Raw genomic sequence first — 14,951 nt, 5'->3', positions numbered from 1 at the left:
AAGGAAGGAGGGCTTTGTGCGGCTCTAAGTGAAGAATGTTGTTTCTATGCTGACAACACAGGGGTTGTTAGAGACTCTATGACTAAGCTCCGTCAAAGGTTAGAAAAAAAGACAATGAGACCGTGAATCCAGGCAGGGATGGTTCAAAGGATTGGCTGACTCTACTCCTTGAAAAAAATCTGCCTGCTCCTGACAACAAAATGCCTGCCGGTGGTACAATCCTCATGTGCCTATGCAGCTGACATAAATGGTGACAAATCCTGAGACAAGCCATACATTTTGGCTCGCCAACTCCACGAGACCAATGGGTAATATTGATAACTCAGGCCTTGGTCCTCAGAAGACCTATAGATTTTATGATTAAAATCTTGCCATAAGAAAAGGGGGGAATGATGGAATCAAACTAAAGCCCCCCCAGGTTAAAGTAGATTTAAACCAAATCCCCCAGACTAAAGAAGAATATTCAGAACAAGGAAGTAAGAAGTAAAAATAATTCTAACTGCTGAGAAAGAGCTGACCTTTTCATGCTCCGGACATCACCAGAGACTTCCCCTCCCACTACTGCCGGTTGCTGCCAGCCCACTACTGCCGGTTGCTGCCAGCCCCCTATTGCCGGTTGCTGCCGGCCCCCTCCCACTGCTGCCGGTTGTGGTTTGTGGTTTGTGCCTTTAAAAATCGCCTGTAAGCTGAGCTCGGGGCTGCTGTTCTCTCACTCTCCTTCTGAGTGAGGCAGGAGCCCGTCTGCGCATAAATCCTCTTGCTTGTTGCATCTCCTGGTCTGAGGACTGAGTTATTGGGGTGCGGCCTCCCGTGGATGTTGGGTACCCCAGCCTGGGGGTCCTACACTCCAGTGCAGAAAGCTCTTACAACTTTTGATATAACAGGTAAAATCATAGTCCTCTGAAGATTACATGAATTTCAGACTTAAGATAATTGTCTGTCCACTGCCTGCATGTAGGATATCATAAAGCAGCTCCACCAAAGGGCCTGCAAACATACCCAAGGGATTAAAATTGATATACATGAAGCCTCTAGTTTGGCTGCTTTAAAAGTCAGACAAGCCAACTGAGTGTGTGGTACACACCTTTAATCCCAGCACTCGGGAGGCAGAGGCAGGCAGATCTCTATGAGTTCAAAGACAGCCTGGTCTACACAGTGAGTTCCAGGCTAGCTGGGGCTATAGGGAGACCCTATCTCAAAAAGACAAAAGAAAAAGAAAAAAGTCAAAGGTTTTCAGTCTTAAAACATTATGATTCGCCAGGCATGGTGGTGCATGCCTTTAATCCTAGCACTTGGGAGGCAGAGGCAGGTGGATCTCTGTGAGTTTGAGGCCACATAGTGAGTTCCAAGCCAGCTGGGGCTACAAGGAGACCCTGTCTCAAAAACACCAAAAAGAACAAAAAACAAAAAAACCCATTGTGACTGACAGCTTGCACTATTCAAAAGTAGAACTGAACCTTATAAACTCAGTGTTATTTCATGCAACAACTTACTGAAAAAATACCATTGGTTTTTTGTTTCTGTGTTTTGTTTTTGTTTTTTGAAATAGGGTCTCACTATGCATCTCTGGCTGGCCTAGAATTTACTATGTCGACAAGGCTGGCCATAACTCAGAGATCTGCCTGCTTCTGTTTCCTGAGATTAAAGGCATACACCCAGAAATATAGTTTTTTCAGTTGTATTACTCTTGGCTAGTTGCCACTTAACAATTCTCTTCCTAAATTAAATTGATTAAATAATTAAGGGCTGGCTGGACAGATGGCTCAGCAATTAAGAGCACTGCTCTTCCAGAGGACCCAGGTTCGATTCTCTGCATCCAAATGGCAGCTAACAACTATCCATAACTCTAGTTCCAGGGGATCCAATGGCTTCTTCTGGCTTCCAAAGGCTTTGCAGGACATGGGTGTATTTACATACACGGATGCAAAACACTCATACACATAAAGTAAAAATAAATTAAAAAATTTAAAAATAATTTTTGTTTTTTTGAGATAGGGTCTCTTTGTAGCCCCAGTTAGCCTGGAACTCACTATGTAGACCAGGCTGGCCTCCATCTCACAGAGATCCATCTGCCTCTGAGAATAAAGGCATGTGCCACCATATCTAGCACCTTTATTTTTTTTTTAGACTGATTTTTGATTATGTGAGATTATATGTGATTGTGTGGGTCTGTCTGTGTGTGGCTATGTGAAGTGAAAAGGAAAAAGCAGCAGGGTGTGGTGCATGCCACACCTTTAATCCCAGCAAGTGGGAGGCAGAGGTGGATGGATCTGTGGACTACAGGGAGACCCTGTCTGAGATTAAAGGCATGAGCCACCACGCCCAGCTCTTTGCTTCATAACTGTGGGCACAATGTGACCAGTTGCCTTAGGCTCCTGCTTCCATGGGCCTCAAACTGGTAGTCAAAATAAACCTTTCCTTCCTTAAATTGCTTCTGTCAGGGTATTTTTGTTACAGAATCAAGTAGCTAAAACAGAAAACTGGCACTGAGATGTAGGGCCATTGCTGTGATAAATCTGATCATGTGGTTCTTATACCTTTGGAACTGGTTTTCAGGAGGAAATATGGAAGAGTTTGGAGCTGTGGGCTACAGAAACCTTAGAATGCTTCTATAAGAAGAAAGAAGAGTTCAGAGCCCATTCTGATGGGAGCTTTGCAGACCAGAGTGTTGAGAGGGGCCTGGCTCATGTGGCTTTAGAGAACAAGGACTCTGAAGAACTTGGCTAGTTGGGGCTGGAGAGATGGCTCAGCAGTTAAGTATACTTGCTGCTATTCCAGAGGACCCAGGTTCAGTTCCCAGTACCTAAAGTGTAGCTAACAACCGTCCCTAATTCCAGTTCCAAGGGACCCGACACCTTCTGGCCTCAGTGGGCATTGCATGCACGTAGTGTACTTATGTACATGCAGACCAAAGACTCATTCATACACACACAGTCGAACTTAGTGCTCATTTATGTTATATTCTGCCAAAGAAACTGGCTGCATTTTGCCTGTGTCCTGAGAATTGAGTGAGATTATATTCAAAAGGAACAGACTATGATTTGGCAGAGGAAATCTCAGCATGAAATAGCATTTGAGCTGTGTCATGGCTACTGCTCACTCCTTATTCAGGTCCACAATGAAAGTAATAAATGGAGCAGGATGGTGGCATACACCTTAATTCCAGGACTTGGGAAGCAGAGGCAGGCAGATTTCTGTGAGTTCGAGGCCAGCCTGTCTACATAGTAAGTTCCAGGCCAGCTGGGGTTACAGGGAGACCCTGTCTCAAAAAGACCAAAAGAAGGGCTGGAGAGATGGCTCAGCAGTTAAGAGCAATGACCGCTCTTGCGGAGGACCCAGGTTTGATTCCCAGCACCCATATGGTGGCTATGAACCATCCTTAACTCCAGTTCCAAGGGAATCCAAAGCCCTCTTCTGACCTCCATGGCATTGCACAGCATGGGAGCACTCACATACATGCAGGCAATAGACTATACACATAAAAATAATAAATATATTTTTTTAAAAGACCAAAAAAAAAAAGGAACAGGAAGATATGAAAGATGTGCAGTTTGGTTTTTTGTTTTATTTTTTTTAATTTTAATTTTTCAATCTTTTTTGAGACAAGGTCTCCCTGTAGCCCCAGCTGGCCTGAAACTCACTATGTAGACCGGGCTGGCCTGGAATCACAGAGATCCACCTTGCCTCTGCCTCCCAAGTTTGGGACCAAAGGTATATGCCACCATACCCAGCCTAGATGTGCAGTTTGGAAAGGTAGAGTGTGATCAAGTTTAAAATTACAGAGGAGAGGGGCTGGAGAGATGGCTCAGCGGTTAAGAACACTGACCGTTCTTGCAGAAGACTTGGATTTGATTCCCAGCACCCACATGGCAGCTAACAACTGTCTGTTACTCCAGTTCCAGGGGATCCAACAGCCTCTTCTGTCCTCTGCAGGCCATGATATGGGTATACTTACATACATGTAGGCATAAAACTCACATAAAATAAAAATTAAAAAAAAAAATTACAGGCAACAGGATGGAGAGATAACCCAACAGTTAAGAACACTGGGCTGTTCTTCCAGAGGACCTGGGTTCTGTCCCCAGCACCCACATGGAGGCTAACAACCCTCTATAACTCCAGTTCCAGGGGCTCTAACACCTTCTGGCCTCCATGGGCATTGCACACACATGCTGGGCTTACATCCATACAGGCAAAACCCTCATACACATAAATTAAAAAAAATAATGATGTTGTACATGAGGCATGTTTGAAAGCAGCTGTAATTGTTAGAGAGATTAGCACCATTAAAAAGAAACATGGCTCTGAAATGGAACAACAGGAAAGGTATCCTGAGGGCAAGACCCACCCATCAAAGCCTCCATTCTGTAAAAATGTAAATTCAGTAGAGAGAGCCTAAACTAAGAATGCCACTGAAAGGAATCCCTCAAATGTCTGCACACTCTGGAGTCAGCACACAGAAGCCATTACAACTGTGGTCAAGGAGGACCAGGTTCCATTCTGAACTGGCAATACTGTCTCTGTGGTATTGTTTTACAGACATTAAAGATGCAAGATTTGAGGGGGCTGGAGAGATGACTCAGCAGTTAAGAGCACTGGCTGCTCTTAAACCCAGGTTCAGTTCCCAACACCTACATGGCAGTTTATAATTATCTGTTAATTCCAGTTCCATGGGATCTGACACCTTCTTCTGGCCTCCTAAGGCATTGTATGCATGTGGTACACATACTTACATGCAGGCAAAACACCCATACACATAAAATAAATAAATAAATCTTGGAAGCTGGATCAATGACTTGGTGGTTAAGAGCAACAGCACTGACTGCTCTTCCAGATTTGGTTCCCAGCACCTACATAGCAGCTAACACCTGACCTTAACTCCAGTTCCAGGGGATTCAACTCCTTCTTCTGGCCTCTGCAGGCACTAGGTATGCACATGGTGCACTTACATATTATACAGGTAAATGTAAGCGTAAAATAAAAATAAAATCTTTAATGAAAAATGCTGGGCATGGTGGCACACACCTTTGATTCCAGCACTTGGGAGGCAGAGGCAGGCAGATCTCTGTGAGTTTGAGGCGAGCTTGGTCTACCTAGTGAGTTCCAGGACAGCTGGGGCTACAGGGAGACAATGTCTCAAAAAAGACCAAAAAAAAAAAAAATCTTTAATGAAAAGAAAGATGCAAGATTGAATAGTCTTGTGCCATGGTTCCAGAGACCCAGAGGTCAGGCGATGTGTGGCATGGCTGGTGTTCCTGAGAGGCCACTGTGTGAAGGTAAAGACTAAGTTGTAATGGAGACCCCAGGGTATTGGAGATACCAGAACCATGGGACATCTGCTGAGGAAAGCTGCTGGCATGGAGTGGGGCTGGCCTGAGAGAGACACTATGTGTACTCAGGTAACAAAGCTGAAGGGGCAGGGCTCTCCAGACCTTTGGAACCCAGGTGATTCTACTGTGAGCCTTAGATACCTAACATGGATCCAAGAGGATTTGGTTTTTCCCTGCAAGATTTTGATCTTGCTTTGGTCCAATCATTCCTTGCTATACTCTAATTCCTCCATTTGGGAACAGGGATATTTATTCTATACCATTTTGTATAGTGGATATAACATTTTTATTTTAATATTTTAAAAAATATTTTATTATTTTATGTATATGAGTGTATTGCCTGCATGTATGTAAGTGCATCTGTGTTGTACAATGCCCGCAGAGGTCAGAAGAGGGTATCAGATCTCCTAGAGCTGGAATTCTGGACAGCTTTTAGCCACCATGTGGGTGCTGGGATTCAAACTTGGGTCCTCTACAAAAGCAGCCAGTGTGCTTAACCACTGAGCCATCACTCCAGCCCTATTTTAATATTTTATTTATAATCTTTATTTTATGTGTACGAGTGTATTGCTTGTATGTATGTAAATGCACCCAACCCATGTTGTGCAACACCCATAGAGGTCAGAAGAGGGCATCAGATCCCCTGGAACTGGAGGTAAGATGGTTATTAACTGCCATGTGGGTGCTGAAAACCAAACCCAGGTCCTCAAGAACAGCCAGTGCTCTTAACTGATGAGCCATCTCTCCAGTCCCTTGTTTTTTTATTTTATAGGTGCTCACAGTTAAAATACCAATCTGAGTCTTAGGTGAGGCTTACTCTTTCAAACAATGTTGGGAGTCTCAGGTGTGGTGGTGCTTGCCTTTTAGCACTTAGGAGGCAGAGGCAGAAGGATCAATGTGAGTTTGAGGTTGTTTGAGGTCGGCCTGAGAGATCCAAAGCAGTCAGGAATACATAGTGAGACCCTGTGTCAAAAATAAAACAAAATAAGTAGTGTTAGAACTATTAGAACTACGGGGATTTCTGATGTTGAACTGAATGCATCTTGCATCCTATGGGAGACAGAGGTGGACTGGTTTACAGTGATCTGCTCTGGTGCAGGTTGACAAGGAGTAGACTTGTGAAGTTAATACTATCAACTTGATGGGATTTACAACCACCATGGAAACAAATCCCACCATGGGCACATTTTTCAGGGAGTTTCTAGATTAGGTTCACTGAGGTGGGAAGACCACACCTAAATGTGGGTGGCACCCTTCTACGGGTTGAGATCCTGCACTGTCTAAAAAGGATAAAGCAAACTGAGGACCAGCATTAATCTCTCTCTGCCTTCTGATATGGATTAGTATGAACAGCTGCCTCCTCTTGCCACCATGACTTCCTCATCAGGATCGACTACACCTGCAAGCTCTACATCAAAATATATCCTTTCTCCCATAAGTTACCTTTGTCAGGGTGTTTTGTCACAGCAATGAGAAGTAATACAAGGTTTTAAATTTTTTGTTGCTGGTGTTTTTCCTATATAAACTTCCTAAACACCTTTTGTTTTGATCAATCTTATTGGAGAAGCTTCTCTAACAGCATTTACCAAATAGTTATGTTCTCTGTGTGCTACTGGAAATGTTTCCTCCAGATCAAAGCTTCCCTCTGGATTTCTGTCAGTCTGACTCAAATGCCCTTAAAGATGCTGGTGAGCAATCATGTCTTGGCCAATCTGCTTTCTATGTAGCAACCACCAATGAAGGCTTTGCTGACAGAAGGGAATTGAGGTCCATTTGCATACTGATGATCTGTATATATACTGATGTTCCTGAAAGTTTTGATATGCACTACAATATACTCCCTGCCAAATGGCTGGGGCTTGCAATTCTTTTGTGGAAACTGTACCATACCTAGAGAGCTCTGTGTTGGTGATTTACCATGCTTAGATTTTCTGAATGTTTCCATTCACTGTTTGTCTGCTTCGTTTGAGACAGGGTTTCCCTGTAGCCCCAGTTGGCCTGGAACTCACAGCCTGGAATCCAGGCTGGCCTCAATCTCACAGAGATCCACCTGACTTGCCTCCAGAGTGCTAGGACCAAAGGTGTTTGCCATCATGCCCGGCTCCATTTACTCTTACTGAAGTAAGTATCTGCCTTGGAAGGGGGCAGTCACTTACCCAAGAACTAATTACCTCAGGCTTTGTGCTCCAAACACATGCTGGAAGCCCTAACCCTGAAAGGTTCCACACAGACTTTTTTCAGACATAGTTCTCTAAGGTGCCAAGAATTACTGCTGTTTTCAAGGAGCCCCTGTACCTGTGGTGGAGTTTGGGAGCCGCTTTTTCGCACTTCCTATAGATATTCTCTGTTGCAGGGCATCAAAAAAGGACTGAGGAATGTGGAACACCAAGGGCTCTGGTTTGCCTGCAGAAAAAAAGAAGAAAGTCGCTTGGGTTTCTTCATGTGCTAAGAGAGGTAAAAGGATAGGAATGAAAAAAGTAATCAAAAATACTTGAGGTGGGCTGGCAAGGTGGCTCAGTGGGTAAACGACCTGCCACCACTCCTGACACCCTGAGTTCAAGCCATGGGACCCATATGCTGGGAGGAGAGAACCAACTCCTGCAAGTTGTCCTCTGACCTTCATATACATACTCTGGCATGCATGTAGCCCTTTGCACGAAATAAAATCCCTGTCTTCCACCAAGGATTTCAAGTCTCCAGTTGTGTGACCACATAGCAGACTTCTCCCCTTAAAGAGCCCTATGAAATGAGAGCACTGATGTGGAACTGAGGAGCCACTAGGCTCACTCCTGCCCTCTCCCCTCAGGCATTTGCTAGCTGCATTCATGTCCATGCAAAGTGGCAGTGCTCTCATATGTGAGGATCAGGACCAGGAGAGCAGAGATCCACCTGCCTCTGCCTCCTGAGTGCTGGGATAAAAGGCATCCGCCACCTTGCCCGGCCAAGAAAGACTTAATACAGGGTCTTCCTCTGAGGGGCCCAGTCTAGCTTGGAATTAACTCACTAAGTAGGTCAGGCTGACCGCAAACCTGCAGTGATCCACTTGCCTCTGCCTCCTAGAGTGTTAGGATGACAGGATGCACCATCATGTCTGTACTGAAAGACTCAGATGACTTAAGAAAGTCAAGCGTAGTAACATACTTGGGAGGCAGAAGTAGGCGAATTACAAGTTCCAGGCCAGCCAGGGGTACATAGTGAGACCCTATCTCAAAAAAAAAAAAAAAAAAAAAAAAAGAGGTGGAGGATCTGGAGAGATGGCTCAGCAGTTAAGAGCACTGGCTGCTCTTGCAGAGGACCTGGGTTTGGTTCCTAGCACCTACATGGCAGCTAACAATCATCCATAACTCCAGTTCTAGGGGATGACACCCTCCACAGGTATTTCACGACATGGGTGCATCTACATACATGCAGGCAATACACTCATACACAGAAAATAAATAAATAAAATTTTAAGCTAAAAAAATTAAAACGAGTTAGCCATAGTGAAATGCCACATAATCCCAGCACTTGGGAGGCTGAGACAAGACTGAGTTTTCGACCAGTCTGGGCTACATAGTTCTCAACAAAACGAAACACCCACAAAAGTAAACAGCAGCAGCAGCAACAACAACAAAAACCCAGGAAACAACAGAAAACTCAAATAAGTAAATAAAAATGAAAGGTTTTTGCCAGGCATGGTGGTGCATGCCTTTTATCCCAGCACTTGGGAGGCAGAGGCAGGCAAATCTTTGAGAGTTTGAGGCCAGCTGGGGTGGATCATAATGAGTTCTAGGACTGCTGGGGCTACGGGGAGACTCTGACTCAAAAAGACAAAAAAAAAAAGGAAAAAGAAAAAAGAAAGGTTTTCTAGAATTCTCTAAACTGATTTTTGCCTACATTTTTTTTTTTTTTTTTTGGTCTTTTGAGACAGGGTCTCCCTATAGCCCCAGCTGTCCTGGAACTCACTATGTAGACCAGGCTGGCCTTGAACTCAGAGATCTGTCTGCCTCTGTCTCCCAGGTGCTGGGATTAAAGGCGTGGACCGCCACGCCCTGCCCGGCTTTTTTTTTTTAAAAACAAGGCAGGGTCTCATGTAGCCCAGGCTGGCCTCTAAACTTACTATGCAGCTGAGACCTGAACTGTGACCTGGGAGATGTAAGATAAAATAAACCCCTTTCCTCCCCATGTTGGTTTTGATCAGTGTTTTTATCACAGCAATTAAGAAAGAAACTAAAATACCTGGGCTACGTAAAACCCTATCTCAAAACAAAACAAATAAACAAACCCACCCAAACACCAAAAACCAAAAGGCTTTGCCCTTCCTATAGTGTCTGCATCAGGGTACTATGCAAGTCAAGGTGCCTTTTACAATGATACTCATGTCAGGGGACATTCAGCACCTGCCATGAGTTTGAGGCCAGTTTGTGGCTACACAGTGAACTCCACAAAGAGAGACCCTGTCTTAAAACAGCTAAAAACAAAAACAAAAGAACTGTGCAAGCAAATGCCAAGAGGAGTGTTGGGCAAAACTGATGTAAATAAGGGCCAGCTTGTTAGAGTGGAGCTGTGGGATGCTGTGACAGCCAATTTCAATTGTTAACTAAGTGCCACATACACATGGACACACCCACACACAGACATGCACAAACATATAGTTAAAAATAATACAAATGGGGGGCTGGAGAGATGGCTCAGCAGTTAAGAACACTGACTGTTCTTGCAGAAGACCTGGGTTTGAATCCTAGCACCCACATGGTCACTAAAAATTGTCCATAACTGAAGTTCCAGGGGAACCAACAGTCTCTTCTGTCCTCCGCAGGCACTGCACGACATGGGTGCACTTACCTACATGCAGGCAGTACACACATACACATAAAATAAAATAAAAAATAAAAAAAAAATTTTTAGCCTTTTCTGAGTCTGGGTCTATCAACCAGGCCAACCCCCTGTGGCAGGGGAGAATATAGGCCCCAGTGGGAAGCCACTGCAACTGTTTTGTTAGATGGATGTGAAGCACCTGCTAAATACCATCCAAGCATTTGTGCTGACACCCGTAGGTTAAGTTATTATAGCAGCTGCTGTTTAGATGTTCTTGCTTCTTGCTGTATTGTGGTGGGGCTTTTTTTTCTTTTTTTTTTTTGTTGTTGTTTTTTGAGACAAGGTCTCCCTGTAGCCCCAGCTGGCCTGGATTTGCTATGGAAACCAGACTGGCCTCAAGCTCACAGAGATCTGCCTGACTCTGCCTCCCAAGTGCTGGGACTACAGGCATGTGCTACCACCCCTGGCTTGCTGTTTGTATTTTTATAGTAGATGGAATCCCACTGAAATTGGCCAACAGCTCATAGAAAAAACAAATGATGCAGAGACCCGAAAGTTCAGTGCCTTACCACAATAGGAGGAAGATCATCCCACACCTATCACCCCCTCCAAGGCTCAGGGGCTTTTGGGGAAGAGGTTGGTGGAAAGAATATAAGAGCCAGAGGAAGGGGTGGAGTGTTAACTGGAAATGTCCTCTGACCACTATGCTGGCAAGCTATAGTCACACCTCCTTCTGAGTCACACGCTCATCCATGAGTCGAGGGAGGAGTCAGTTATCTCCTTCCACCCAATCAGTCGACTTTAGTTGCATGTGGGGGAGGGGCTAAGGATATATAAGCGAAGAATGCCAGGAGGCACCTGTCTCACCATTTTCTGCGCCTGTTGGGAAGTCACAGGATCTATATTTGTGTGTGGACTTTCCAGTGCAGCTGTAAATGGGGAGCACCCACTCCTCTGTAAATAAACCCCCACCCTATGCTCTGTTAAAAAAAAGAAAATGATAGGTGTTTAAATAGATGAGAGGGACCTGACTAGACTAGTGGTTGGACTTGCACTGGGGAACTTCTGGGGTCACTGACTTGACAGTGGGCCTTAACACCCAGGACAGAGTATATGGATTCCAGTGGGGGGCTGAGAGGGGTCTGACGGGGCTATAAAAATGATTCAGACTGAAATATTCTGCATGAAATACAACAAAATTTAATAAAAACAAATTAAAAAGAAATAATACAAATGAATTTTTAAAAAATTGACAAAAGGATGCTGGGCATGGTAGTTCACACCTTTAGTCCCAGCACTCAGGTGGCAGAGGCAGGCAGATCTCTGTGAGTTCAAGGCCAGCCTGGTCTACATAGTGAGTTCCAGGCCAGCTGGGGCTACAGGGAGACCCTGTCTCAAAAAGAACCCCAAAAGATTGACAAAAGGGGGCTGGTGAGATGGCTCAGTAGTTAAGAACACTGGCTGCTCTTGCAGAAGACCCAGATTTGGTTCCCAGCATCACATGGTGACTAACAACCATCCGAAACTCCAGTTCCAGGGGTTCTGACATCGTCTTCTGGCCTTCATGGGCATTGCACACATGGGTATACTTATATACATGCAGGCAAAACACTTACACACATAAAGTAAAACTAAATAAAACTAAAAATGTTTTAAGAATTGAAAAAATGAAAAGAAATGCCTAGGGAGAGGTAGGGGGTTATGAGCCCCCACACCTAGCTGAGGAGCTGACAGGTGATGCTACAGGGGAAGGGACAGTCAGTTTTCTTCAGGGGTACCACTTGGTAGGTCAACCATGCTTCAGTGGATGGCCCCACACCCATGCATATATGGACATATATGGACAGCACTAGCTCGAATCACTGAGCAATTAAAAAGGATGAAGTTGGGAAGGAGCTGAGGGCAGATCTGGGAGGAGTTAGGGGTGAATATGATCAAAATACATTTTATGCCTGTGTGAAATTTTCAAATACAAATATTATATATACATATGTTTATTATAAAGAAACACCTGGGAGAGGAGGGAGGCCTCATCTCTGGGTGTGTTTGTAAGCATGTTTTGAGAGAGGAATAACTGAGAAGATAAGACAGGGGCTGAATGTGGGAGCTTTATCCCATGGGCTGGAGTCCAAAACTGAATAAAAAGGTCAGAGAAAGCTGACTATGATATGAACAGTGTGAGCAGTCACTTCACACCACTGCTGCACTGGTTTCCCTGCATGATGGATGCAATACCCTTAAACATAAGCCAAAATAAGTCCTTCTTTCCTTATTTGCCTTTTTTTGGGGGGGGGTGTCTTTTTGAGACAGGGTCTCCCTGTAGCCCCAGCTGTCATGGAACTCACTATGTAGACCAGGCTGGCCTTGAACTCACAGAGATCTGCCTGCCTCTGCCTCCCAAGTACTGGGATTAAAGGCATGCACCACCACGCCCTGCATATTTGCCCTTTTTTATTTGTCTTTTGGAGGCAGGGTCTCACTATGTATCCTTGGCTGATATGAAACTTGTTATGTAAACCAACTGGCCTTGAACTTACTGCTGCCCTCCTCCTCTGCCTCCTGGATATGGGGTCACAGGCCTATGCTGCCACACCCAGCCCCTTGTGGGGATTTTATCAGGTATTTCGTCTCAGCAATGAGAAAGGGACTGGTACTAAGAGGCAGGGTACTGCTAGGAAGAAGCTGACCATGGGACATGCAGGCCTTTCATCTGGTTCTGGGGAGGAATGTGGAAGCCTCTGGAGCTCTGAGGTAGAGGACACTGAGAAAGTGGAGAAGGGCTTAATACATTATTGGTGAGAGTCTAGAAGACCAGAATGTGAGAGAAACACCAACAGCAGAAGCTCAGGAAGCTTCAGAGGGGAATGACAATTCCACTGGGAACTGGGCTGGTGGCCATTTATACTACAAAGAAGCTGCTGCATTGTGGCCATGTACTGAAAACTTGACTGAGGTAGAATTAAAAGTAATGGACTAAGCTGGGCATGGTGGTGCACACCTTTAATCCCAGCACAAAAGCAGGTGGATCTCTGTTGAGTTCAAGGTCAGCCTGGTCTACAGAGTGAGTTGCAGACCAGCTGGAGCTACAAGGAGACCCAGGCGGATCCTTGTTCGTTCAAGGCCAGCCTGGTCTACATAGTGAGTTCAGGTCAGCGGGGACTACAGGGAGACCATCTCAAAGAGACACACACAAAAATGTAATGGACTAAGCTATGTGGTAGAAGAAATTTCAAGGCCATACAACATCTAGGCTGTGGCATTGCTACTGCTCACTGCTTAGTCAGGTTTACAGTGGGAGCAAAAAGATTTTAAAGCTGCAGGCAAGGCAAGTGGAGGAAAAGCAGCTGTAATCTTAACAGACTAGTCCCATGCTTTGCACTAGGACAGTAAGAAAAGTGTGCTAAAGAATACCTCACTCACTGAAGACTCTAGCTTGTGAAAATGCAAATTTCATTAGAAAGGAGAGAGCCTCAAGTGAGGTTCTCTGCTGCAAGTAACTGCCTAGGGAAGTTTCCCCCAGACTCAGTTACCAAGTGTCTGGGGGCCAGTACAATGGTGGTAGAATGGAGAGGGGTAGAGTATACCTTGAGCTGGCAGTGGAACTTGGCATCACTGTTCACATGGTGCTAATTTTTCAGGCACGCAAAAAGCAAGTTCCAGGGTACTTGTTCCAGCAAGTACAGAGGCTTGTACTAGGTTCCAGAAAGCCACTGAGTTCCAGGCAATACATGACAGGTTCAGATTCCCTGCAAGAAGGCCCGAACAGGCCATTTCGTAAAGATGTGAGGCCATGAAAAAATAAAGCTCTCCTTCCTTAAGTTCCTTTTGTCTAATATTTAAAATTTTTATTTGTTATTTTTTATGTGTATGTGTGAATTGCCTGCATGTAGGTAAGTGCACCTGTGTTGTGCAATGCCTGGGGAGGACAGAAGAGGCTGTCGGATCCCCTGGAACTGGAGTTATATAGACAATTGTTAGCTGGTATGTGGGTGCTGGTATTCAAATCTGGGTCTTCTGCAAGAACAGCCAGTGTTCTTAACTGCTGAGCCATCTCTCCAGCCCCTCTTTTGTCTAATATTTTGTCAGAGCAACAAGAAAAGTAACTAATAGTTGGTGCATGCAGTGTCAGGGGACGCAGACCCCTCCTGTTCCATGTGGTGAGAGTACAGAACTAGAAGTACTGAGAAGTAAGAGAGGTCAATGTTCCTACTTAGCAGGAGGAAGATTTCTCACAGTTTAAAGAGTCCAGTAATGCCCCCAAACACAGAGCTCAGGCAGGGTGTGATGGAGCACAACTGGAATCCCAGCATTCAGAGACAGAGGCAGGCAGTTCCAAGCCAGCTGGGTCTGCACAGTGAGTTCCAGGCCAGCCAGGGCTACATAGTGAGACCCTATCTCAAAAAAATAAAAATAAAAATCACTGAGCTCCTTTCTGTACAAAGTCAGAAAACCAGTATTAGGTACTTTTCTTGTTACTGTGACAAAATAACTGACAAAATAACTTAGGAAGAGCTTGTTTCATCTTGCAGGAAGTTTAAGGGTACAGTACATTATGGTTGCAGAGTGGCTCTAGCTGTGGTGGCGGGTGTGTAAAGCAGCTGATCTCACTGTGACCAAAGTCAGGAAGCAGAGAGATGAATGCTGGTGCTCTGCTCACTCTCTGCCTCATTTCAGTTCGGGGGATGATGTCACCCACCTTCAGTGTTGTCCTTCCCTCCTCAGTTGAATCTCTCTGGAATCTTCCTCACAGATACACCCAGTGAGTGTCTTTTAGATGATTTCAAATCCAGTCAAACTAACAGTGAAGATGACCTATTATACCAT

The 14,951-nt window shown here is 44.9% G+C and overlaps 1 protein-coding gene across 4 annotated transcripts in view; it reads right to left on the bottom strand.

Moving 5' to 3' along the window:
• Positions 1 to 14,951, bottom strand: part of CUNH2orf42 (chromosome unknown C2orf42 homolog) — a 57,997-nt gene that overhangs the window by 12,128 nt on the left and 30,918 nt on the right. For all 4 annotated transcript variants that reach the window (XM_008823252.3, XM_029558739.1, XM_029558738.1 and 1 more), the window contains one exon: positions 7,626 to 7,733. In XM_008823252.3, the coding sequence (XP_008821474.1) occupies positions 7,626 to 7,733 (108 nt within the window). The remainder of the gene's footprint in view (positions 1 to 7,625; positions 7,734 to 14,951) is intronic.

The sequence above is a fragment of the Nannospalax galili genome, unplaced genomic scaffold, assembly GCF_000622305.1.
Source record: "Nannospalax galili isolate Female #2095 unplaced genomic scaffold, S.galili_v1.0 scaffold269, whole genome shotgun sequence".
NCBI lineage: Eukaryota > Metazoa > Chordata > Mammalia > Rodentia > Spalacidae > Nannospalax > Nannospalax galili.
This window is presented reverse-complemented; position numbering and strand designations above follow the sequence as displayed.